Here is a 26,132-nt window from a genome sequence, read left to right on the forward strand (position 1 = left end):
CACATTGGGGGCTGCTGACATGGCATCTGTCACATTGGGGGCTAAAGGGGGCTGCTGACATGGCATCTGTCACATTGGGGGCTAAAGGGGGCTGCTTACATGGCATCTGTCACACTGGGGGCTAAAGAGGGCAGCGGACATGGCATCTGTCACATTGGGGGCTAAAGGGGAATGCTGACATGGCATCTGTCACATTGGGGGCTAAAAGGGGCTGCTGATATTGCATCTGTCACATTGGGGGCTGCCGACATGGCAACTGTCACATTGGGAGCTGAAGGGGGCTGCTGACCTGACATGGCATCTGTCACATTGGGAGCTAAAGGGGCTGCTGACCTGACATGGCATCTGTCACATTGAGGGCTGAAGGGGGCTGCTGACATGGCAACTGCCACATTGGGGGCTGAAGGGGGCTGCTTACATGGCAACTGCCACATTGGGGGCTGAAGAGGGCTGCTGACATGGCATCTGTCACACTGGGGGCTAAAGGGGGCTGCTTACATGGCATCTGTCACACTGGGGGCTAAAGAGGGCAGCGGACATGGCATCTGTCACATTGGGGGCTAAAGGGGAATGCTGACATGGCATCTGTCACACTGGGGGCTAAAAGGGGCTGCTGATATTGCATCTGTCACATTGGGGGCTGCCGACATGGCAACTGTCACATTGGGAGCTGAAGGGGGCTGCTGACCTGACATGGCATCTGTCACATTGGGAGCTGAAGGGGCTGCTGACCTGACATGGCAACTGCCACATTGGGGGCTGAAGGGGGCTGCTGACCTGACATGGCATCTGTCACATTGGAGGCTGCTGACATGGCATCTGTCACACTGGGGGCTGAAGGGGGCTGCTGAGATGGCATCTGTCACACTGGGGGCTAAAGGGGGCTGCTTACATTGCATCTGTCACATTGGGGGCTGCTGACATGGCATCTGTCACACTGGGGGCTGAAGAGGGCTGCTGACATGGCATCTGTCACACTGGGGGCTGAAGAGGGCTGCTGACATGGCATCTGTCACATTGGGGGCTAAAGGGGGATGCTGACATGGCATCTGTCACACTGGGGGATAAAGGGGGCTGCTGACATGGCATCTGTCACATTGGGGGCTAAAGGGGGGCTGCTGACATGGCATCTGTCACATTGGGGGCTAAAGGGGGCTGCTGACATGGCATCTGTCACATTGGGGGCTAAAGAGGGCTGCTGACATGGCATCTGTCACATTGGGGGCTCCTGACATTGCATCTGTCACACTGGGGGCTACTGACATGGCATCTGTCACATTGGGGGCTGCTGACATGGCATCTGTCACATTGGGGGCTAAAGGGGGCTGCTGACATGGCATCTGTCACATTGGGGGCTAAAGGGGGCTGCTGACATGGCATCTGTCACATTGGGGGCTCCTGACATTGCATCTGTCACACTGGGGGCTACTGACATGGCATCTGTCACATTGGGGGCTGCTGACATGGCATCTGTCACATTGGGGGCTGCTGACATGGCATCTGTCACACTGGGGGCTATTGACATGCCATCTGTCACATTGGGGGCTAAAGGGGGCTGCTTACATTGCATCTGTCACATTGGGGGCTGCTGACATGGCATCTGTCACACTGGGGGCTGAAGGGGGCTGCTGACATGGCATCTGTCACATCGGGGGCTCCTGACATGGCATTTGTCACATTGAGGTCTATTGACATGGCATCTGTCACACTGGGGGCTAAAGGGGGCTGCTGACATGGCATCTGTCACATTGGGGGCTAAAGGGGGGCTGCTGACATGGCATCTGTCACATTGGGGGCTAAAGGGGGCTGCTGACATGGCATCTGTCACATTGGGGGCTAAAGAGGGCTGCTGACATGGCATCTGTCACATTGGGGGCTCCTGACATTGCATCTGTCACACTGGGGGCTACTGACATGGCATCTGTCACATTGGGGGCTGCTGACATGGCATCTGTCACATTGGGGGCTAAAGGGGGCTGCTGACATGGCATCTGTCACATTGGGGGCTAAAGGGGGCTGCTTACATGGCATCTGTCACACTGGGGGCTAAAGAGGGCAGCGGACATGGCATCTGTCACATTGGGGGCTAAAGGGGAATGCTGACATGGCATCTGTCACACTGGGGGCTAAAAGGGGCTGCTGATATTGCATCTGTCACATTGGGGGCTGCCGACATGGCAACTGTCACATTGGGAGCTGAAGGGGGCTGCTGACCTGACATGGCATCTGTCACATTGGGAGCTGAAGGGGCTGCTGACCTGACATGGCAACTGCCACATTGGGGGCTGAAGGGGGCTGCTGACCTGACATGGCATCTGTCACATTGGAGGCTGCTGACATGGCATCTGTCACACTGGGGGCTGAAGGGGGCTGCTGAGATGGCATCTGTCACACTGGGGGCTAAAGGGGGCTGCTTACATTGCATCTGTCACATTGGGGGCTGCTGACATGGCATCTGTCACACTGGGGGCTGAAGAGGGCTGCTGACATGGCATCTGTCACACTGGGGGCTGAAGAGGGCTGCTGACATGGCATCTGTCACATTGGGGGCTAAAGGGGGATGCTGACATGGCATCTGTCACACTGGGGGCTAAAGGGGGCTGCTGACATGGCATCTGTCACATTGGGGGCTAAAGGGGGGCTGCTGACATGGCATCTGTCACATTGGGGGCTAAAGGGGGCTGCTGACATGGCATCTGTCACATTGGGGGCTAAAGAGGGCTGCTGACATGGCATCTGTCACATTGGGGGCTCCTGACATTGCATCTGTCACACTGGGGGCTACTGACATGGCATCTGTCACATTGGGGGCTGCTGACATGGCATCTGTCACATTGGGGGCTAAAGGGGGCTGCTGACATGGCATCTGTCACATTGGGGGCTAAAGGGGGCTGCTGACATGGCATCTGTCACATTGGGGGCTCCTGACATTGCATCTGTCACACTGGGGGCTACTGACATGGCATCTGTCACATTGGGGGCTGCTGACATGGCATCTGTCACATTGGGGGCTGCTGACATGGCATCTGTCACACTGGGGGCTATTGACATGCCATCTGTCACATTGGGGGCTAAAGGGGGCTGCTTACATTGCATCTGTCACATTGGGGGCTGCTGACATGGCATCTGTCACACTGGGGGCTGAAGGGGGCTGCTGACATGGCATCTGTCACATCGGGGGCTCCTGACATGGCATTTGTCACATTGAGGTCTATTGACATGGCATCTGTCACACTGGGGGCTATTGACATGGCATTTGTCACACTGGGGGCTAAAGGGGGCTGCTGACATGGCATCTGTCACATTGGGGGATAAAGGGGGCTGCTGACATGGCATCTGTCACACTGGGGGCTATTGACATGGCATTTGTCACATTGGGGGCTATTGACATGGCATCTGTCACACTGGGGGCTAAAGGGGGCTGCTGACATTGCATCTGTCACATTGGGGGCTGCCGACATGGCATCTGTCACACTGGGGGTGAAGGGAGCTGCTGACATGGCATCTGTCACATTGGGGGCTGCTGACATGGCAACTGCCACATTGGGGGCTGAAGGGGGCTGCTGACCTGACATGGCATCTGTCACATTGGGGGCTGCTGACATGGCATCTGTCACACTGGGGGCTGAAGGGGGCTGCTGACATGGCATCTGTCACATCGGGGGCTCCTGACATGGCATTTGTCACATTGAGGTCTATTGACATGGCATCTGTCACACTGGGGGCTATTGACATGGCATTTTTCACACTGGGGGCTAAAGGGGGCTGCTGACATGGCATCTGTCACATTGGGGGATAAAGGGGGCTGCTGACATGGCATCTGTCACACTGGGGGCTATTGACATGGCATTTGTCACATTGGGGGCTATTGACATGGCATCTGTCACACTGGGGGCTAAAGGGGGCTGCTGACATTGCATCTGTCACATTGGGGGCTGCCGACATGGCATCTGTCACACTGGGGGTGAAGGGAGCTGCTGACATGGCATCTGTCACATTGGGGGCTGCTGACATGGCAACTGCCACATTGGGGGCTGAAGGGGGCTGCTGACCTGACATGGCATCTGTCACATTGGGGGCTGCTGACATGGCATCTGTCACACTGGGGGCTGAAGGGGGCTGCTGAGATGGCAACTGTCACACTGGGGGCTGAAGAGGGCTGCTGACATTGTCACACTGGGAGGCTGCTGAGAAGACATCTGTCACAATTGGGGCTGCTTACATGGCATCTGTCACACTGGGGGCTTAAGGGGGCTGCTGACATGGCATCTGTCACACTGGGAGCTGCTCACATGGCATCGGTCACATGAATTATAATATTAGGTGACCGATCACTGGAGGTACCAGAAGCTGGATCTGCAGTGACCACTTGATTTCCAGGAGGACAGTTTTTAGAAAGGGTTTTCTTAATAATACAACCCTTTTTTAACAAACTAGTAATGAACCAGGGTTGACATCTCAAACTTTTTTTTTTTTATTTATTTATGTTGTCACCCGACATAAATCTTATTGTCTTATACATTCATCACATGAGCAGCAATCTCTCACCTATAAGAGACTCAAGAGTAGGAACCTCCCCAAGATCATCTAACAGTTCATGGATGGGATCGTTGTGCTCGGGTGCTATAGCGTCCTGATGGTCCAGAAGCAGCTGCAATGAAAAGACCATGGTTACTCACTGTGCTGTGGGATCAGTCATAGCATAGAAGAACATATCATGTTCAGTTTAACATACAGAGACACACACGTATATATATCCATCTATATCGTATAGTATACATAGATGCAGTGTTTGCCACTATTCACACAGCGTTCCTTAATCTGTCTATTTGCTTAAGATCTCTTACATCTGTTTGTATGCTTTGCAATATTCTCCACTATCCTTAACATAATATTGCTGAAAGGATCTCAGTCTAATAATATTTTGCTGCTATCTTTATCACTTTGCACTTTATATGCACAGAAGACAACTTTAAAATTGTTTAGATTGTATTCACGGTGTTACTTGTGGTAAATTAACCACTTTGTATTTATCTATGTAGAGGGATCTACTGGATCCATATAATAATGCACATCCATTACCCATCATATGTTTGATTGGGACAGTGTGCAAAGTGTATTTCTTGAACTGACTGAGGCTCCGGTGACACAGATGTGGTGGGCCTATGTCCCAGTCAGACTAGGTAGTTTCTCTTGTATTACGGCCATTTTTGTGTGCCTTTTAACGGTTTTTAACTAGTGTTTATGACTTGTTATATCATTAATAAAAATTATTTTAAGGTGATCCCTTTCTGTGTAGATACCTTCTGAACTTGGGCACTTACAGAATTTTCTTACATTTTTGGACAAAACCTATAACATACAGGTTTTCTGAGGCTTATTGCTTAAGAGTGTGCTTCACCATCTTAAAAACTTGGCCTTGGTCATGCTCTAGGCATTACCATATGTATGTATTATCCACTGTATGGACCTACATTACGTGTAGGCTGCTGTATGGTGCGGTATTCCTATAGGCGTCTAATTATGGATACCCACTATGCCGTTTGTCTAGTGTTACACCGGCGATGCTGCTGCCTGGATGAACACTTCACTGCACCTACAGGACTGTACCCATTAACCCTGCCAGGTGCTACGCTGTACGACAAGCTTAACATATAAAGAAGTGCTAATGGCAGATAGGAGGACATATGGCAATGTTGTCAATCTAGCCTGAGCCTTAAGGCCCCTTTACATTTAGCGACGCACCAGCGATCCCGACTAAGATACGACCCGGTCAGTATTGCTGAGGAATCGCTAAATGGTCGCTAGTGAGCTGCCAAACAGGCAGATCTCACCAGCGAGGCAGCAGCGGTCGTACTTACCTTTCAGACGCAGCGATGATGTCTTCTTCCGCCCGCGTCCATGTCTCGCTCGTCGGCGCCAGCAGGAAGCCGACGACGAGAAATGGACCAGGACGTTCTCGCGCGATCAGCGATAGACAGCGGGGGAGCCGGTCGTAGGTGAGTATCACATGTAGCGATATCGCTTCTGCGTCACAAAATCGGTGATGCTTTAGCGACATCGCTAGCAATATCGCTATGTGTAAAGTGCCCTTAACCCACAGCAGTCAGGGCTGACGTACTTACGGTGTGAGTATTAACGATTTCTCCTATAGAAATGTAGATGACCGGTTTGGTGAGGGTGATCAGATCTGAATATTCATCCACATTAAATTTATCCTGTGGCTCTGGAACTTCGCAAGCAGCTTGGAAGAATCGTCTGGGAACAAAGAGAAATCAGCCTTAGGATTCAGACAGTTGTAAAATCGGAACACCGGGCGAGGGAAGGAAGCCGCACGGCGCAACCCATGAGCCAATGGTTTCAGCCCTTAGGCAGTCCTATTCCTGGGCCTGAACTGGAACAGCCAGGGGACCGGATGTGACTCCTATAGGAGCATAACCGCGTCACCAGATCTTGCTCCACATCACATATCTTTCTCCCCAAATTTTATACCCTTTCTACTCAAAAAACAAAACAGACCTAGCTACTAGTGGCACTTCCACATCAAAATCTACAAAATCACAGGAAGCAAAATGCCAAATAAAAAGTCACAGAAATCTTTATTAGTATTAGAAGACATACATAATTAAAAATATATATATTTCAATGGGTGAACACCAAATAGATCTGCAGACACAGGACAACTTATATCAAGATGTACATATAAGAAAAAAATTTTTTAGTCAAGTTGGTCTCCAAAAGCAAAAAAAAGGAAAAATTCCTTTGGGGAAGGTATGCAAACAGTTAGTACTTGTGAAGTTCAACGTATCTAGACTGAGCATTTGCCTGTAGTTAATAATGCTTATACCACTGACCCTTTAATTATTAATCTAAAAGTATACTTAAATACTCCAAAATGATCAATTGAAAAAAGGTAAATAAGCCATTAGTGCTTGTATATTCAATAAGTGTTGTGCTATAGAGGTTTAGTGGTATAAAATAATTAACAACCAGAAGGTTAATTTATTTCTATGGAGAAAGACAAATCCAAATTTATTTAAAAAAAAATGATTTATTAATCTTTTTTTACTACGCTTTGTTTATCTGAGTCTGTCTACTACATGTGATTTTTACTTGGATTAATAAATCATTTTTTTTTTTTAAATAAATTTGGATATCAGTGTTTCCTGTAGGATTAATGATTGTTTGGAGTTTCCAATGCTGTTGCTGTTGTCCTTTGAGTGGCAATTTTTGCTTATTAGGATATATTGATATGTATCAGTGGATTTTGTTCTGGAGAAAGACAAATCCCTAGTCATAGGAGAACCAAAAGACTAGAGGGGTGACTCCTCATATATAACAATGTGCATATTCCTTGATGTTAATATAATGCTATTCACATATTGCTACCAAGTATAAACATTCTTGCCAAATTCAATCACTGCATTATATAGATTAAAGTGTAGAGTGCTGATCAGTCACTGAATAATAATAATAATAAATTTTATTTTTATAGCGCCGACATATTCCGCAGCACTTTACATTTCAGAGGGGATTTGTACAGACAATAGACATTACAGCATAACAATAATCACATACAGTAGATTATAACAAATACCAAGAGGAGTGAGGGCCCTGCTCGCAAGCTTACAGTCTATGAGGAAAGAGGTAGACACGAAAGGTGGGTGGTAACAATTGCCCTGATTGTATGGACCAGCCATAATGTTAAGTGTGTAACAGTACAGACACAGAGGGCTAATGGATGCATAAAGCATGTGGGAACATGATGCAGGAAATCTGGTTATGGTAAAACTTTTGGCTGTGCCACACAGGGATAGATTAGGTTAATGTGTTGAGGCGATAGGCCAGTCTGAATAAATGCGTTTTCAGGGCACGCTTAAAATTGTGGGGATTGGGGACTAATCGTATTGACCTGGGAAGTGCATTCCAAAGAATTGGCACAGCACGTGTATAGTCTTGGAGACGGGAGTGGGAGGTTCTGACTATTGAGGATACTAACCTCAGGTCATCAGCTGAACGGAGGGCGCGGGTAGGGTGGTATACTGAAACAAGGGAGGAGATGTAGGGTGGTGCTGAGCCATGGAGTGCTTTGTGGGTGAGGGTAATAAGTTTATACTGAATTCTGGAGTGGATGGGTAGCCAGTGTAATGACTGGCACAAGGTAGAGGCATCGGTGTAACGATTGGTGAGGAATATGATCCTGGCTGCAGCATTCAAGATAGATTGGAGAGGGGAGAGTTTGGTAAGAGGGAGACCGATTAGAAGAGAGTTACAATAGTCGAGACGAGAATGAATAAGAGAAACAGTAAGAGTTTTTGCAGAGTCAAAAGTAAGAAAAGGTCGAATTTTAGAAATGTTTTTGAGGTGCAGATGACAAGAGCGAGCCAGTATACTGAATAATAGTGATAAGGAGACACAAGATCCAAATAGAAAAAATATACATGACCTGGCTGCAGATGGCGCCCCGACAGGCGTTTCGCGTTAGCTTCTTCCTTATGGGGTCAATGAGTCATTGTTATATATGAGGAGTCACCCATCGTGTTTTGGTTCTCCTATGACTAGATGATTTATCTTTCTCCATAGAAATAAATTAACCTTCTGGTTGTTAATTATTTTATACCACTAAACCTCCAAAACACAACACTTATTGAATATACAAGCACTAATAGCTTATTTACCTTTTTTCAATTGATCATTTTGGAGTATTTTTAAGTATACTTTTAGATTAATAATTAAAGGGTCAGTGGTATAAGCATTATTAACTACAGACAAATGCTCAGTCTAGATACGTTGAACTTCACAACTACTAACGGTTTGCATACCTTCCCCAAAGGAATTTTTCCTTTTTTTTGCTTTTGGAGACCAACTTGACTAAAAAAAATTTTCTTATATGTACATCTTAATATAAGTTGTCCTGTGTCTGCAGATCCATTTGGTGTTCACCCATTGAAATACATATATTTTATAATTATGTAGGTATTCTAATATTAATAAAGATTTATGTGACTTTTTACTTGGCACTTTGATTCCTGTGATTTTATATGCAAATTGCCTCTTCAGAAAGAAAGAGGACTTTTACTCTACAGCGCCACCTATTGGTAGTAGCGATCCTACAAGTCACAATCAACCCTTTAACGAGTCTTGTAGTATGACTTAGGATACAAGCCAAATCAGAATCTCAATTTGCAGACACGGTGTTTCGAGCTGTTGGCTCTCGTCAGTGCAAAGTATGAGATCTGATTTGGCAAGGTGAGAGGCTCTGGACTAGGGTCTAAGAAGTAAGGTTTCTCCTTGCGGAGAGTGACATGCCAGCTGTGGCTTGTCAAGGTAAGGAGACTTATTCGCCGTGCAATGCTCCTCTGGGAAAATAATATGCAAATTGCCTCTTCAGAAAGAAAGAGGACTTTTACTCTACAGCGCCACCTATTGGTAGTAGCGATCCTACAAGTCACAATCAACCCTTTAACGAGTCTTGTAGTATGACTTAGGATACAAGCCAAATCAGAATCTCAATTTGCAGACACGGTGTTTCGAGCTGTTGGCTCTCGTCAGTGCAAAGTATGAGATCTGATTTGGCAAGGTGAGAGGCTCTGGACTAGGGTCTAAGAAGTAAGGTTTCTCCTTGCGGAGAGTGACATGCCAGCTGTGGCTTGTCAAGGTAAGGAGACTTATTCGCCGTGCAATGCTCCTCTGGGAAAATAATATGCAAATTGCCTCTTCAGAAAGAAAGAGGACTTTTACTCTACAGCGCCACCTATTGGTAGTAGCGATCCTACAAGTCACAATCAACCCTTTAACGAGTCTTGTAGTATGACTTAGGATACAAGCCAAATCAGAATCTCAATTTGCAGACACGGTGTTTCGAGCTGTTGGCTCTCGTCAGTGCAAAGTATGAGATCTGATTTGGCAAGGTGAGAGGCTCTGGACTAGGGTCTAAGAAGTAAGGTTTCTCCTTGCGGAGAGTGACATGCCAGCTGTGGCTTGTCAAGGTAAGGAGACTTATTCGCCGTGCAATGCTCCTCTGGGAAAATAATATGCAAATTGCCTCTTCAGAAAGAAAGAGGACTTTTACTCTACAGCGCCACCTATTGGTAGTAGCGATCCTACAAGTCACAATCAACCCTTTAACGAGTCTTGTAGTATGACTTAGGATACAAGCCAAATCAGAATCTCAATTTGCAGACACGGCGTTTCGAGCTGTTGGCTCTCGTCAGTGCAAAGTATGAGATCTGATTTGGCAAGGTGAGAGGCTCTGGACTAGGGTCTAAGAAGTAAGGTTTCTCCTTGCGGAGAGTGACATGCCAGCTGTGGCTTGTCAAGGTAAGGAGACTTATTCGCCGTGCAATGCTCCTCTGGGAAAATAATATGCAAATTGCCTCTTCAGAAAGAAAGAGGACTTTTACTCTACAGCGCCACCTATTGGTAGTAGCGATCCTACAAGTCACAATCAACCCTTTAACGAGTCTTGTAGTATGACTTAGGATACAAGCCAAATCAGAATCTCAATTTGCAGACACGGTGTTTCGAGCTGTTGGCTCTCGTCAGTGCAAAGTATGAGATCTGACTTGGCAAGGTGAGAGGCTCTGGACTAGGGTCTAAGAAGTAAGGTTTCTCCTTGCGGAGAGTGACATGCCAGCTGTGGCTTGTCAAGATAAGGAGACTTATTCGCCGTGCAATGCTCCTCTGGGAAAATAATATGCAAATTGCCTCTTCAGAAAGAAAGAGGACTTTTACTCTACAGCGCCACCTATTGGTAGTAGCGATCCTACAAGTCACAATCAACCCTTTAACGAGTCTTGTAGTATGACTTAGGATACAAGCCAAATCAGAATCTCAATTTGCAGACACGGTGTTTCGAGCTGTTGGCTCTCGTCAGTGCAAAGTATGAGATCTGATTTGGCAAGGTGAGAGGCTCTGGACTAGGGTCTAAGAAGTAAGGTTTCTCCTTGCGGAGAGTGACATGCCAGCTGTGGCTTGTCAAGGTAAGGAGACTTATTCGCCGTGCAATGCTCCTCTGGGAAAATAATATGCAAATTGCCTCTTCAGAAAGAAAGAGGACTTTTACTCTACAGCGCCACCTATTGGTAGTAGCGATCCTACAAGTCACAATCAACCCTTTAACGAGTCTTGTAGTATGACTTAGGATACAAGCCAAATCAGAATCTCAATTTGCAGACACGGTGTTTCGAGCTGTTGGCTCTCGTCAGTGCAAAGTATGAGATCTGATTTGGCAAGGTGAGAGGCTCTGGACTAGGGTCTAAGAAGTAAGGTTTCTCCTTGCGGAGAGTGACATGCCAGCTGTGGCTTGTCAAGGTAAGGAGACTTATTCGCCGTGCAATGCTCCTCTGGGAAAATAATATGCAAATTGCCTCTTCAGAAAGAAAGAGGACTTTTACTCTACAGCGCCACCTATTGGTAGTAGCGATCCTACAAGTCACAATCAACCCTTTAACGAGTCTTGTAGTATGACTTAGGATACAAGCCAAATCAGAATCTCAATTTGCAGACACGGTGTTTCGAGCTGTTGGCTCTCGTCAGTGCAAAGTATGAGATCTGATTTGGCAAGGTGAGAGGCTCTGGACTAGGGTCTAAGAAGTAAGGTTTCTCCTTGCGGAGAGTGACATGCCAGCTGTGGCTTGTCAAGGTAAGGAGACTTATTCGCCGTGCAATGCTCCTCTGGGAAAATAATATGCAAATTGCCTCTTCAGAAAGAAAGAGGACTTTTACTCTACAGCGCCACCTATTGGTAGTAGCGATCCTACAAGTCACAATCAACCCTTTAACGAGTCTTGTAGTATGACTTAGGATACAAGCCAAATCAGAATCTCAATTTGCAGACACGGTGTTTCGAGCTGTTGGCTCTCGTCAGTGCAAAGTATGAGATCTGATTTGGCAAGGTGAGAGGCTCTGGACTAGGGTCTAAGAAGTAAGGTTTCTCCTTGCGGAGAGTGACATGCCAGCTGTGGCTTGTCAAGGTAAGGAGACTTATTCGCCGTGCAATGCTCCTCTGGGAAAATAATATGCAAATTGCCTCTTCAGAAAGAAAGAGGACTTTTACTCTACAGCGCCACCTATTGGTAGTAGCGATCCTACAAGTCACAATCAACCCTTTAACGAGTCTTGTAGTATGACTTAGGATACAAGCCAAATCAGAATCTCAATTTGCAGACACGGTGTTTCGAGCTGTTGGCTCTCGTCAGTGCAAAGTATGAGATCTGATTTGGCAAGGTGAGAGGCTCTGGACTAGGGTCTAAGAAGTAAGGTTTCTCCTTGCGGAGAGTGACATGCCAGCTGTGGCTTGTCAAGGTAAGGAGACTTATTCGCCGTGCAATGCTCCTCTGGGAAAATAATATGCAAATTGCCTCTTCAGAAAGAAAGAGGACTTTTACTCTACAGCGCCACCTATTGGTAGTAGCGATCCTACAAGTCACAATCAACCCTTTAACGAGTCTTGTAGTATGACTTAGGATACAAGCCAAATCAGAATCTCAATTTGCAGACACGGTGTTTCGAGCTGTTGGCTCTCGTCAGTGCAAAGTATGAGATCTGATTTGGCAAGGTGAGAGGCTCTGGACTAGGGTCTAAGAAGTAAGGTTTCTCCTTGCGGAGAGTGACATGCCAGCTGTGGCTTGTCAAGGTAAGGAGACTTATTCGCCGTGCAATGCTCCTCTGGGAAAATAATATGCAAATTGCCTCTTCAGAAAGAAAGAGGACTTTTACTCTACAGCGCCACCTATTGGTAGTAGCGATCCTACAAGTCACAATCAACCCTTTAACGAGTCTTGTAGTATGACTTAGGATACAAGCCAAATCAGAATCTCAATTTGCAGACACGGTGTTTCGAGCTGTTGGCTCTCGTCAGTGCAAAGTATGAGATCTGATTTGGCAAGGTGAGAGGCTCTGGACTAGGGTCTAAGAAGTAAGGTTTCTCCTTGCGGAGAGTGACATGCCAGCTGTGGCTTGTCAAGGTAAGGAGACTTATTCGCCGTGCAATGCTCCTCTGGGAAAATAATATGCAAATTGCCTCTTCAGAAAGAAAGAGGACTTTTACTCTACAGCGCCACCTATTGGTAGTAGCGATCCTACAAGTCACAATCAACCCTTTAACGAGTCTTGTAGTATGACTTAGGATACAAGCCAAATCAGAATCTCAATTTGCAGACACGGTGTTTCGAGCTGTTGGCTCTCGTCAGTGCAAAGTATGAGATCTGATTTGGCAAGGTGAGAGGCTCTGGACTAGGGTCTAAGAAGTAAGGTTTCTCCTTGCGGAGAGTGACATGCCAGCTGTGGCTTGTCAAGGTAAGGAGACTTATTCGCCGTGCAATGCTCCTCTGGGAAAATAATATGCAAATTGCCTCTTCAGAAAGAAAGAGGACTTTTACTCTACAGCGCCACCTATTGGTAGTAGCGATCCTACAAGTCACAATCAACCCTTTAACGAGTCTTGTAGTATGACTTAGGATACAAGCCAAATCAGAATCTCAATTTGCAGACACGGTGTTTCGAGCTGTTGGCTCTCGTCAGTGCAAAGTATGAGATCTGATTTGGCAAGGTGAGAGGCTCTGGACTAGGGTCTAAGAAGTAAGGTTTCTCCTTGCGGAGAGTGACATGCCAGCTGTGGCTTGTCAAGGTAAGGAGACTTATTCGCCGTGCAATGCTCCTCTGGGAAAATAATAGCCAAAATTTGAGCTCGATCAAACGACGTTAACCCGTGCCGCTCGTCGCTCAAAGTTTGAAAAAATCCAAATTGAGGTATTTTAAGATTTAGGTATTTTGCATAGTCTGTTAGACTATAAAGAATGTGACAACAACATTGCAGAAATAGCCCTGACCAAATTTTCGAACCATTTGTGGTATTTGAATGCAGAGTTGGTGGGATTATCGTTTTTTGATCCCACCATTACAGACAATGAAAAGTTGTTAATGGCTAATAAATAGACTTTCATTGATGTTTTGCATTGATATCATGAATTAACAAAGAACTGTTGATTTTGATTATAGAGTATTCTTCTCAATAGGATATCTATCTGATCAAGCAAGTTTGCATTGGTGACCGTTTATAAATGAAGGCTTGAAGTCATGTGATTTGTAGTATATTGCATATATTATGGATCTTTTGAAGAGCAGATAGACTCTGGGGAATCCCATTAGCACTTAAAGTGCTTGTCCGGGCTAGGGATGAAAGCCTGCAGTATATGACTGCACACTAGGGTGACCGCAAAAAATCGATGTCGGAATTTTGTCCGTCTGGACCCCACAAAACGATTCCCCTTTCCAGATATTGAGATAGCCAAAATTTGAGCTCGATCAAACGACGTTAACCCGTGCCGCTCGTCGCTCAAAGTTTGAAAAAATCCAAATTGAGGTATTTTAAGATTTAGGTATTTTGCATAGTCTGTTAGACTATAAAGAATGTGACAACAACATTGCAGAAATAGCCCTGACCAAATTTTCGAACCATTTGTGGTATTTGAATGCAGAGTTGGTGGGATTATCGTTTTTTGATCCCACCATTACAGACAATGAAAAGTTGTTAATGGCTAATAAATTGCTCAGTAGCACAGATGAACCATCAGAGCACGCTAGGGTTGTAAATCCAAAAGTTAGGAAAGAAAAATTAAAAGAGGTAGGAAGTAACTGACTTTAACGACCTTCTGACAAAAGATGAAGAACAAAAGCAATATGTCCTGCAAGTTGTAAGCAAATGCCGAGCATTATATTCTGACGTTTCAAAAACTACTTTAACAAAAGCTCTAGAATAGATTAGATAACTATGTAAAATTATCAACTCATGTAGGTTAGCGTGCTCTGATGGTTCATCTGTGCTACTGAGCAATTTATTAGCCATTAACAACTTTTCATTGTCTGTAATGGTGGGATCAAAAAACGATAATCCCACCAACTCTGCATTCAAATACCACAAATGGTTAGAAAATTTGGTCAGGGCTATTTCTGCAATGTTGTTGTCACATTCTTTATAGTCTAACAGACTATGCAAAATACCTAAATCTTAAAATACCTCAATTTGGATTTTTTCAAACTTTGAGCGACGAGCGGCACGGGTTAACGTCGTTTGATCGAGCTCAAATTTTGGCTCTCTCAATATCTGGAAAGGGGAATCGTTTTGTGGGGTCCAGACGAACAAGATTCTGACATTTTTTCCCCCCCATATGAGATCCGGTCACCCTACTGCACACGCTGTCAGGATTCAGAAGTCTGCAATGTATGCTGTCAGGATTCTCCTGTGTTGCCAGTGAGAGTATGTGATTGGCATGCTTCCGGCCAAACTCCGATTATACCTGCTCATCATCTCTCAGTGCACTTCTATTGAGCGAGGCCCAGAACGTCTAGTCGGCACATAACCACAAGAATGCAAATCGCATGCTTGCTGTCACGTCACCAGCAACACCGAAGAACGATGACAGTGTGCAGAGGAGAATCCTGACAAAGTGACCGCATTTTCACCCCAAGCCTGGACAACCCTTTAATGGTTACTTATAAAGAATTTGTTGCCCCATCCCATACACAGTCTACATCTATCCTATGAGTCCACAGGAGTATCACGCATCATATCGTTTCTTTTCCACATGAAGGATTATTTTAAGATTTGTAACTACCTGAATTTCTGGTAGGACTGAGCGAGGTACTCATTGATCATGCTCAGGTGGGCATTGTCCCCAAGGAACATCTTGTTGGAGGCAGCATGTTGGAGCATCTTGGCAATGGATCCAAGGTTCCGACGCTGATCTGTGGTTAGCTGACCTCCAGCAGAAAGGTCAATGATATCAAAGGCATCTGGAGCCACAATAGCTGGGTTCATGTAGCGATAGTACAGCAGATTTCCCACTATCTATTACATAGAAGCAGAGGCAGTATTAGGGAGAAAAATCACATTTTTCGGTTAAAATATTAAAAAGTTAAAAATATCAACAAATTGCAATAAGCAAATGACAGACAAAGCCAAACTGCTTTGCCGTCCCATATATTTGCAGCTGAATGCTTGCTTTTCAGGGTATAATGACAAGCAGAGTCAGAACCAACTACTATGGGACACCACCCTTGATGGGAAATTAGACTGTAACCTCTACAGGGGCATGTAAAGTTTTAAATCAATACACTTTCGGTAAATTACCGATATTCCATCAAGCGGATCCACTTGTGAAACAAAATAATCACCTTGGTCAGAGCTAGTGCATTATCGAGGCCTCAGTGCAAAGAAGCAGAAAGCTAGAAGAACAGGAAAGAGAATAGACTTCAGATAAAGTGCAGTGGTTGTCAGCAGAAAGAAAGAACATTGGAAATAAAGCATAGGAAGAATCAAAAACAATTAGGCTGTTGTGCCAAGAGTGACCAGCAGAGGGCGCCATGTCACTAGACTAAACAGTTTTGCATACAGCACAACCTAAACTAATGAAGCCGAGGTAGCAAGCAATATGCAGGTATTCTACACACAGAAACATATCTATATACTCTATATACATACAATTCATTTTCCTTTAGTTTGACGTCATCTGTGCTCATTTTCATGAAAGGGTGTATCTAGGACTTTCCAAAAAACAAAAAATGTGTCTAAGCACCAACAGTAATTGCAACTTACCTACTTGTTGTGCACTGCGCCGTTCTTCCCCGGTAAAGAGCAGTCACAGACCGCTCCTGACGGGTATTCAGCTGCCTCTGCTGACGTAATGGGGTAGGACTTCTGAGGTCAGTCTGATTGACAGCCGGCTCTCCCAGTTAGGCAGCTGGGATCCATCTGTCAATCAGAATAACCTCGGAAGTTCCGCCCCGTCTAGAGAGCACAGTGGAAAAGAAGCCTCCACTCTATAGACGTGACGTCAGCAGAGGCTTCTGAATAACCAGCAGGAGCGTCTGTGACCACTCTGTGCCGGGGGAGAACAGCGCTGTGCACAACATGCAGGTAAGTATCAGCTACCTGCCTGTTAGAGCATGAATACATTTTTTGTAAAGTCCCTGATATCCCATGCAAAAGTAAGATGAATCTATTAATACGACTCGTATAGCAAAGTACATAGTCTATAATTCTAGGGCATGTATGCTGGAGAACCTGAACAGATTGGGTGCTAGGTGCACAACCTCCAAACAGTCCTTAATCTTTAGATTAGTGCACTCTACAATTCATTTACGGCCACACACTTTCTGGCCTTTCTACATTGAACGTTAATATTTTTTTCAAAGGTAAAAATAAAAAAAGACTGTTACCTGGCAGCCACTTATGTCTCACAGGAACCAAGGGCAGGAGATGACCATCAACATTATTCATGCAGAGAACCTAATTCCCGCGATGTATCACTTACTTTACTGGTTGCAGCAGTTTTTGTAAAATCAGTTCTACTCTGTTGCAGATCTCTGAATGCTGAGCTCTGTATAACCCCGCCCACACCAATGATTGGCAGCTTTATGTGCGCACTGTGCATAGGCACAAAGCTGCCAATCAGTGGTGGGCGGAGTTAGAGCTCATGAATGTGGAGGCCTACCTGGCAGCAGGATTACTAGTCCTCTAGTTGATTATCCCCTGCTGATAAAACAATGAATTTATTAAAACTACAGTAAGCAGTCAAGTAAGTGATACGACTGGAATTCGGGCCTGTGTCTCTACATCATGCTGCTTTCAGATCAGGTAGCAAAAATCTAGTGACAGATTCCCTTTAATAAAGTGATTTGCAAAGTTAAATAACTTTTAATGCTTGACAGAATATGCAAAGACGTTTTTGAAAGTTTATTAGCGCTACAAAAAGTTACTGTGTACTCAAGGCCTAATGTATGTGTCCAGCTTATCTGCACCAAACATTACAGAAACTGACCTTAAGCAATTCATCTTCTCCAGCGTCAGGAAACTTCTCATGAAGGGTATGTTTCAGGACCTTTGCAATGTAACGCATGGCGTACCTGGAACATTGGGGGAAACATCCATGAGTTACACAGAACATGAGGCAAAGGTAAAAAGACAAATACGTTACATAAATGCTACTTGTCATCATGTGCACGGTGAATGCTACTTCACATAAATACAACTGCAAGATGGTGTGCGGTAAAAGGAAAGAATAAAGTCCTTACTACTGAGCTTTCTGCTATGAGAAAGATACTAAAAGATGAGGAGTTGTAGAACACAAGCTCCTCAATCATTAGCAGCTCTTTAATTTACACTTGTGTTTCCTTTTTATTACCGGGGAAATATGAAGCAATTTCAATATTATCACCTATGTAGTATCTTGCAATAGAAAAAATAAATAAAACAGGTTAGACCTGTCATACAGGCTTCGTCCCAGTTCAGGACAGCATTTTCTTAGACATGTCAGGCTGCGTTCACATGTCGCGCTTTTTTTGCGTTTTCGCGGCTTTTTTTAACACGCGATTTTGCCGCGAAGACGCAAAAAAAAGCATCCCATGCAATCTTAAGGGATTCTGCAATGCTGTGCTAATGCTGCGGATTTTCCCGCGTCGGAATCGCATCGCAGAAAAATATCGTCAGAAACACCGCACTGAACTTGCTCACTGAGCCAATGCGCGTGTCCTGAGTAAAGCGAACTGTGCTCCAAGATACCTGTGGAGCGGGCAGCAGCCGAGTAGATGCATACTTCAGAGCCGCAGGACCTGAAGCACGTGACTGCTAGGGGCGTGGCCTAAACTCCAGAGAGCTAGGAGCTACAAGAGAACTCCTAGCAGGGTAACTGCGAGACAAAGTTACCAAGGGACATAGACAGGGAGGATAGGACGTAGCCAATGAGTCACACACAGAGATAGCTGCAAGGTACAAGAGGGGCGAGCAGAGAGTAGTCAGGTCACAGGCAATGAGTCATACACAGAGAGGATAGCACAGTACAGAATCAACAGGCAAACTCACAACGGGAAACAGAGCCGGGTCAGAACCACATAAACAAGCTATAACAACGAACAGGCACACAGAGGTCACCACACTCGGCCAAAGGCAAAAGTATAAATGGCAGGGATTGGAGCTTCTCAGGGGTTTAAGAAGCTCTCCCAGAACCAGAAAGAGGCCACAATCATTAACCCCAGGTGTGCAGGTCAAAACCTGCACTGAGCTCCAGACATTAACCCCTGACGTGCAGCTCAAAAACCTGCACTGGGATCATGACAAGTATGCAGCATGCTCATTATTTTGTGGAATCGCGGCGATCCCGCACCAATAGCATTGCATTGTTCCGCATACTTCCCGCATGTGGCTGTGCCCACCATGCGATAAGTAAGCATAACATTTGCGGATGGTACCCACAGTCCGGAGGAGAGGAGACTGTCCTCTGGGTACCATATCCCTGTAAAAAATAGAATTAAAATAAAAAAAATTGGGTTATATTCACCTTCCGATGTCACGCGCAGCCTTCCCCGGCCTCAGCGATGCTCCCGTTCCCAGTAATGCCTTGGTGACCTTTGGTGACGTCGTGGTCTCGCGAGGAATAGGGACCACTACATTATTGCGAGACCGAGACGTCATCAAAGGTCTCGCAAGGCATTACTGGGAACGGAAGCGTAGCTGAGGACGGGGAAGGCTGCGCGGGACGCTGGAAGGTGAATATAACCCGATTTTTTTATTATTTTAACATTATATCTTTTACTATTGATGCCGCATAGGCAGCCTCAATAGTAAAAAGTTGGTCACACTCGTCAAACACTATGTTTGACGAGTGTGACCAACCTGTCAATCAGTTTTTCCAAGCGATGCTATACATCGCTTGGAGAACGCTAGTATTCTGCAAGCTAATTACGCTTGCAAATCGCTAGTTTTTCCGCGGGAAAATCGCAGGAATTTAAAATGAGATTTTCCCGTGGAATGGAATTCCTGAATTCTCGCGGTAACTTCCGCGAGAGTTCCGCTACGTGTGCACATAGCCTCATAGATTATAATCACACTGAATTCTACTATGGAAGAAATGAGCACTGCTAGAAAGAGTAATTAGCATTAATGGGCAATTACCATCTTAGCAAGGTACCTCCAGATAGGCGATAACTTGCTGATTACCGGGAGTCTCACCACAAATCCTACGGGCGGGACGCAGACATGCCCAAATATTAAGGACTAGTGGACGTGCACTTTGAAAAGACAGATTTGACAATTTTGTTTTGTTCTCATTGGAAATAAAAAGCCCCCAGTGGAGTCTGCCAGGGCCTTATTTCCATCTCCACATTAAGGCTGAGTTCACACGTGGCGTTTTTTTCGCGTTTCCGCGGCGGTTTTAACCGTGTGATTTTGCCGCGAAAACGCGAAAAATAAGCATCCCATGCATTCCTATGGGATTCCGCAATGCTGTGCTAATGCTGCTGTTTTTACCGCGGTGGAATCGCTTCACAGTAAAAAACGCAGCATGCTCATTAATTTTGCGGAATCGCGGCGATCCCGCACCCATAGGAATGCATTGTTCTGCTTACTTTCCGCATGTGGCTGTGCACACCATGCGAAAAGTAAGCAGAACAATTGCGGATGGTACCCACGGTCCAGAGGAGAGGAGACTGTCCTCTGGGCTGTGGGTACCATATCCCTGTAAAAAATAGAATTAAAATAAAAAATATTGTTATTCTCACCTTCCGACGTCCCGTGCAGCCTTCCCGCCTCTCTCCACGCTCCCGGTCCCAGTAAGCCTTTGCATAAGCCTTTGGTCATTCGCGCGACGTCATCGCAAATTACCGCGAGACGTCGCGATCCCCGAGAACGTACGTCATTGCGGGCATTTTCGCAAAGGATTACTGGGAACGGCAGCGTGGAGATAGGCGGGAACGCTGCGTGGGACGTCGGAAGGTGAGAATAACAATATTTTTTTTTTTTTATTATTATTTTTAACATTAGATCTTTTTACTACTGAGGCTGCATAGGCAGCCTCAGTAGTAAAAAGTTGGTCACACTTGTCAAACACTATGTTTGACGAGTGTGACCAACCTGTCAATCAGTTCTCCAAGCGATGCTACTGATCGCTTGGAAAACGCTAGCATTTTGCAAGCTAATTACGCTTGCAAAATGCTAGTTTTTCCGCGGGAAAATCGCGGGAATTTAAAATGCGATTTTCCCGCGGAATGGAATTCCGGAACTCTCGCGGTAATTTCCGCGAGAGTTCCGCTACGTGTGAACTTAGCCTAAGTCGGGCAGAGGCGCATGAGTAGCATAATATACACTTTAGATAAAATAAATTGTAATAACTAATGGCATAAATTACAGTAGAGACAGCAGGAACACTTACGGGATCTTATCCACTGAACTGATGATCGCAGAGAGGAACTTGTCTGTAACCGTCCTCATGTTCTTGATGGAGGCATCCAGTTTGTTTCTCACCTCCTCGTGTGCCATCGCTTGCTCCGGAGTGACGTCATAAGGCAGTTTACTGTTGAAAAATACAGTAACAAAAATTATTATGACAGCGACAACTACAAAACGGGAAAAGAGGATAAGCCTTAATGGCAGTGCAGGGCGTCTCACCTTGCTTCTCCAGTCTGAGACTCCATCTGGTTTACCCAGGACTTGTAAATATCTACTGGGTCAGTTTTGATGTTGAGGGACTTGTCATCCATGATCTCTTTCACTACTGGCGACAGGATCTGCCTCAAAGCATTCTGACCACGGGCGCCACGATTAAAGCTCACCACCATCTTTATAACAGTCGGGTTCCCAGTGACTATTTCCTGAATCATGTCCACCTTGGATCTGTGACGAGAGTCAAATATTTTAGGTTTCAAAGCTGTAAAATGACATACGTTATATTTTGAATAGATCCATCATCATGGCTGTGCGCTTCATAGACAGACATCCAAATGCACCAGCTGACATGAACAGCGCCAACTCTCAGCACATACACTATAAAGAGGAGACATTTTGGATCATCCTTTTCAGTTTGTCCTTACTCTGCAGCCTAGAAAAACGCTTGCTATAAGAAACAGTCAACAAGCAGGATAGATGCGGAGATCTCCTTCTGTCTTAACACTTCCAGGGATGTCGGCATCCCTGCTCTGGCGTGACATTGTCATGTTATGTGAATGCAGGTACTGGTGGGCAGCTTCACTCACACTTACCACGGATGAAACTAGGACATTGGGTGGAAGAGTGAGTGAAGCACCATCAGCGACCATGGACTGGGAGCGCTCACGTGGCATGACAGTGTCACGTGTGTGCTAGGAGACTCAGCACCGACATTGCTGTAACGGCGTCAGTGTGGGAGACTAGTGTCTGTTTTTGGTTTTACTCAGGTGACTACAGCATTTAACCAGGGGTCGTCGAGGTGACATAAATACCTAATGGGATTGTCCAGGCTTAAAATACTCTCTTCCACAAGTAGCACCGCACTGGACCATGGGATGTGCCTGGTATTTGTAGCTTAGCTCTAATGAGTAGCAAAATATGAGGCCCCGCTGCAATATACAGACCAATGAGGCACTGTTTTCAGGAAAAAAAGCAGCTTTGTTTACCAATTCTTCACAACCCATTTATCATATCAATTTGAGGTACATAAAAAATTGGCCCAAAAAGCATTCGCGTACGTTCATAGACTGCAGATCCTTGCTGTAAGGGAACTCGCACATCTACATGTATTGCAGAACACTGGACATCGAAGAGGATTTTTATTTAGGAACCAATATAGAAAATCCATTACAATACTGCCATGTGTGTACATGGGACAGCAGGGCATGGTAATCAAGCAACCCTTAGGTAATGTATCTCTATGTAGGCACTCACTTGATCTCCTCTTGGAGAGCGGTTTTGAAGAGACGCAGGAGCAGATATTCTTCTCTTTGATTGGATGCATAGTTATAAAGAGTAAAAATGACAGAGTCCATGAATTTAGTGGACTTATTCTGGGGCATTTGGAAAATGAGCTTCGCCAGATATGTTGGATTAGTCTGCAGGAAACAATGATAGGCAGTCAGTTATAATATGTCAAATTCCGTATACAAGTACATAGTGTGCAAGTCAAATTACAGAACTGCAAACTAAAGGATGGAGCTACGGCATGTGTCACGTGACAGCAGGTCTCTGACAAGTCGTCCGACCAAAAGCATTTGTGCACCATTTGTGACTTGCCACCGCACAACTAATTTTGCACTTTAACAGCAAAATCAAAAAGCCAAGATGCATAGTCAGATGTCGTAGGTGTAAATTGCAAGTGTGACCAGTGACAGAAACTCACTCGGGAACATTTGTGATTCTGTTACAGTCGCAGGAGGTCACATAGGAAATCATTAGATGCGACACTGCGATTTCAGTGACAGATGCTGTTGAGTACCCAGCCTTAGTATTATCACAAGTTGTTCAACAATCTAGGCCATCGGTAAGTAGGGAAATACGGCTCAGCATTGCGTTCACTGGTTTTATTACAGGGGATCGTACAGATTTACCTCTATAAGTGCTGACATTCTAATTTGTAATTGTGTTTTCTGTATATTTGTATTCTCTGTATATTTTCTCATCAGTTAGTTGTTAGCTAGGCTTTGCATTCATGCATTGGATAAAAGTATTATAGAAAATGAAGATGTATTGACGTCATTAAAGGTGTTGTTCAGGTGCAGTAAAACTTTACCCAGAGGACAGGACACGTAAAAATACCAAATTCAGTAATACTCAAAAACAGCACCCACCTGGATCCAGAGATCGGAAGCACTGAGAATACCATTCTTTTATCACTTTAAGGAGTGCATCTTCAGATGTTTTACAATGACACACACCTCAAAGTCACCCAACCACTGCAGCCAATCACAGGTAGCAGCTGGATCCAGGCAGGTGCCTGTCGGTGAGTATGTGACAGAGTATATTTTTATATATCCCGCCCCCTGGGCAAAGTATTATTTAGCCTATACAATCCCTTTAACATAAGCAATTCGATGTCCATGTGTAGATTAAATGCTGGAGCATTCTAAAGAACCATGCAATGATGTGTACCATAATAACAAGTTATCACCTAGATATAGGATAGTTTATCACTTGATCGATGTGGGTCTCACTGCTGGGACCCCACCGATCCCAAGAAAAGAGCTGTGCCCCTTCGAAATGCAACAACCTATGGCCTCGGCTAACTCTGGCAGTCCTATCGGGTGGACAATGAATGGAGTGGTTCTGCGCATACGGGACTATCACTCCATTCACAAAGGGAACTACAAAGCCCTAATACTGGGACCCCAAGTGATCAACAAGTTACAACCTATCCAATGAATTGGTGAGAACTTGATTTATTGGTGCAAACCCTTTAAAAGAAGAGGCAAGAGAGTCGGAAAACAAACTAAGGTCAAACACCAAGTGCATATTAACTTTAAGATACATAAAGCTCCCAGTCAACCATTTTGTCTCCTAGAACCATAATACAAATGTGTAAACCTATTCACATACCTGCAGTAAGTAAAAGAGGTGCTGGTAGGCCTCTAGCTTTTCCCTTTTCTCCTTGCTCAGAGCCTTCAGTCCTCCCTTCTGCTTATTTAACATCATCATATCAGAGAGCTGCTCCTTATTTTTCTTTGTTAACTTCTTACTATGGGACACAACATCCTGAAATAAAGAAAAGCCGTGAGTAAAGCTTCATATTGGGTTCTCATGTGTCTAAATATTGGTAAATGTTTAGGTCTCCTTGACTAGTAATGGAGAACACAAGGTATAAAAGGTAAGAGTGACTGTCACCTTTCTTTCTTTAAAGTCTTATGATGCGAATGACCGGCTCATGGAGCTCACGACTGTTTGTACATTTACTATTTTACGATAATGTTGCTGAGCTTTGTCTGTTTCGGCCACGTTCAGTATGAACAGTATTTTACATTAATATTTGTAAGCCAAAATCAGGAATGGGACAATCAGAGGGAAAGTATAATAGAAACACATCACCACTTCTGGATTTATCACCCACTCCTCGATTTGGCTTACAGATACGGAGGTAAAATACTGACCAAATATTAAATTTGTGAATGTGGCCTTATAGTCACTATATGGCTCGAGCTCTACATGACTTAGCTGTATGTTTCTATAAGTCAGCGCCATCTGAATCATTTGTATTGAATGCTTGTATATGTAATCCCATGAGACCCTTTACAGAAATAGATTTTCAATCATGCATTACAGAGAGCTGTAAGTAATGCTATCAAGAAGCCCGGGCAGACGATCCGACTGCAGTAACATACCTGCAGTGTAATTTTGTTTTTCACAAGAAGTCCAATCTTGATATCCATAAGATTGAGATCATTCTCCAACTGCTGGTTTGATCTGAGAAGAGTCACTACTTCTTCTCTCAGTTTCATGACTTCCAACTCTTCCTGGAAATCCTGATCGCTCTGGTCCAAAAGATGAACAAACTTGCGCACCACGGCCATTGGTGGATCTTCTGCATTGACTGGAAGCAAGAAAGACAAAAGCATATAATTTCTGATGTTAACACCTTAACATCAATCCAAAAGAGGGATTTTGGGTTCTTACCGTAAAATCTCTTTCTTGGAGCCTTCATTGGGGGACACAGATGACCATGGGTGTATGCTGCTGCTGCTAGGAGGCTGACACTATGCAAAACAAGAAACTTAGCTCCTCCCCGGCAGTATACACCCACTGACAGGCACCAAGCACCTCAGTTGGTGAAAAAAGCAGTAGGAGAAGCAACCAAAACCATAAACATATGTACCAACTCAACAAGGGACTCTCAGACCCAACACGGTACTAATTAAACAGGGCGGGTGCTGTGTCCCCCAATGAAGGCTCCAAGAAAGAGATTTTACGGTAAGAACCCAAAATCCCTCTTTATCGCCTTATTGGGGGACACAGATGACCATGGGACGTTCCAAAGCAGTCCCGAGGGTGGGAACAGCAATAAAGGAACGAAATAAGGAAGGGCTTAGGTCAGTCGATGCGCCACCGCCGCCTGCAGCACCTTCCTACCAAGAGCTGCATCAGACGAGGCCTGGGTATGAACCCTGTAGAACCTCGCGAAGGTGTGCAAAGATGACCAGGTCGCGGCTCTGCAAAGTTGTAAGGCCGAAGCCTGGTGTCGCACAGCCCAAGAAGCCCCTACAGCTCGGGTGGAGTGGGCTTTCACCCCCGGAGGAGGCCGTTTCTCCTGAAGACGATAGGCTTCCAGGATGGTAGACCGAATCCAACGAGCAATTGTGGACTTGGAGGCCGGAAGACCTTTCCGGCGACCCTCAGAAAT

The 26,132-nt window shown here is 45.2% G+C and overlaps 1 protein-coding gene across 1 annotated transcript in view; it reads right to left on the minus strand.

Moving 5' to 3' along the window:
• The window catches only part of IQGAP1 (IQ motif containing GTPase activating protein 1), a 245,247-nt gene that overhangs the window by 45,936 nt on the left and 173,179 nt on the right, over positions 1-26,132 (minus strand). The window contains exons 23-31 of the mRNA XM_073568580.1: positions 25,117-25,325; positions 24,338-24,493; positions 22,694-22,857; positions 21,443-21,667; positions 21,207-21,347; positions 17,823-17,907; positions 15,618-15,850; positions 6,126-6,258; positions 4,549-4,651 (exon numbers count right to left, since the gene is read on the minus strand). Coding sequence (XP_073424681.1) covers positions 4,549-4,651; positions 6,126-6,258; positions 15,618-15,850; positions 17,823-17,907; positions 21,207-21,347; positions 21,443-21,667; positions 22,694-22,857; positions 24,338-24,493; positions 25,117-25,325 — 1,449 coding nt within the window. The remainder of the gene's footprint in view (positions 1-4,548; positions 4,652-6,125; positions 6,259-15,617; positions 15,851-17,822; positions 17,908-21,206; positions 21,348-21,442; positions 21,668-22,693; positions 22,858-24,337; positions 24,494-25,116; positions 25,326-26,132) is intronic.

This window comes from Dendrobates tinctorius, unplaced genomic scaffold, assembly GCF_039654945.1.
Source record: "Dendrobates tinctorius isolate UK_male_01 unplaced genomic scaffold, ASM3965494v1 ptg000022l, whole genome shotgun sequence".
NCBI classification, from domain to species: domain Eukaryota; kingdom Metazoa; phylum Chordata; class Amphibia; order Anura; family Dendrobatidae; genus Dendrobates; species Dendrobates tinctorius.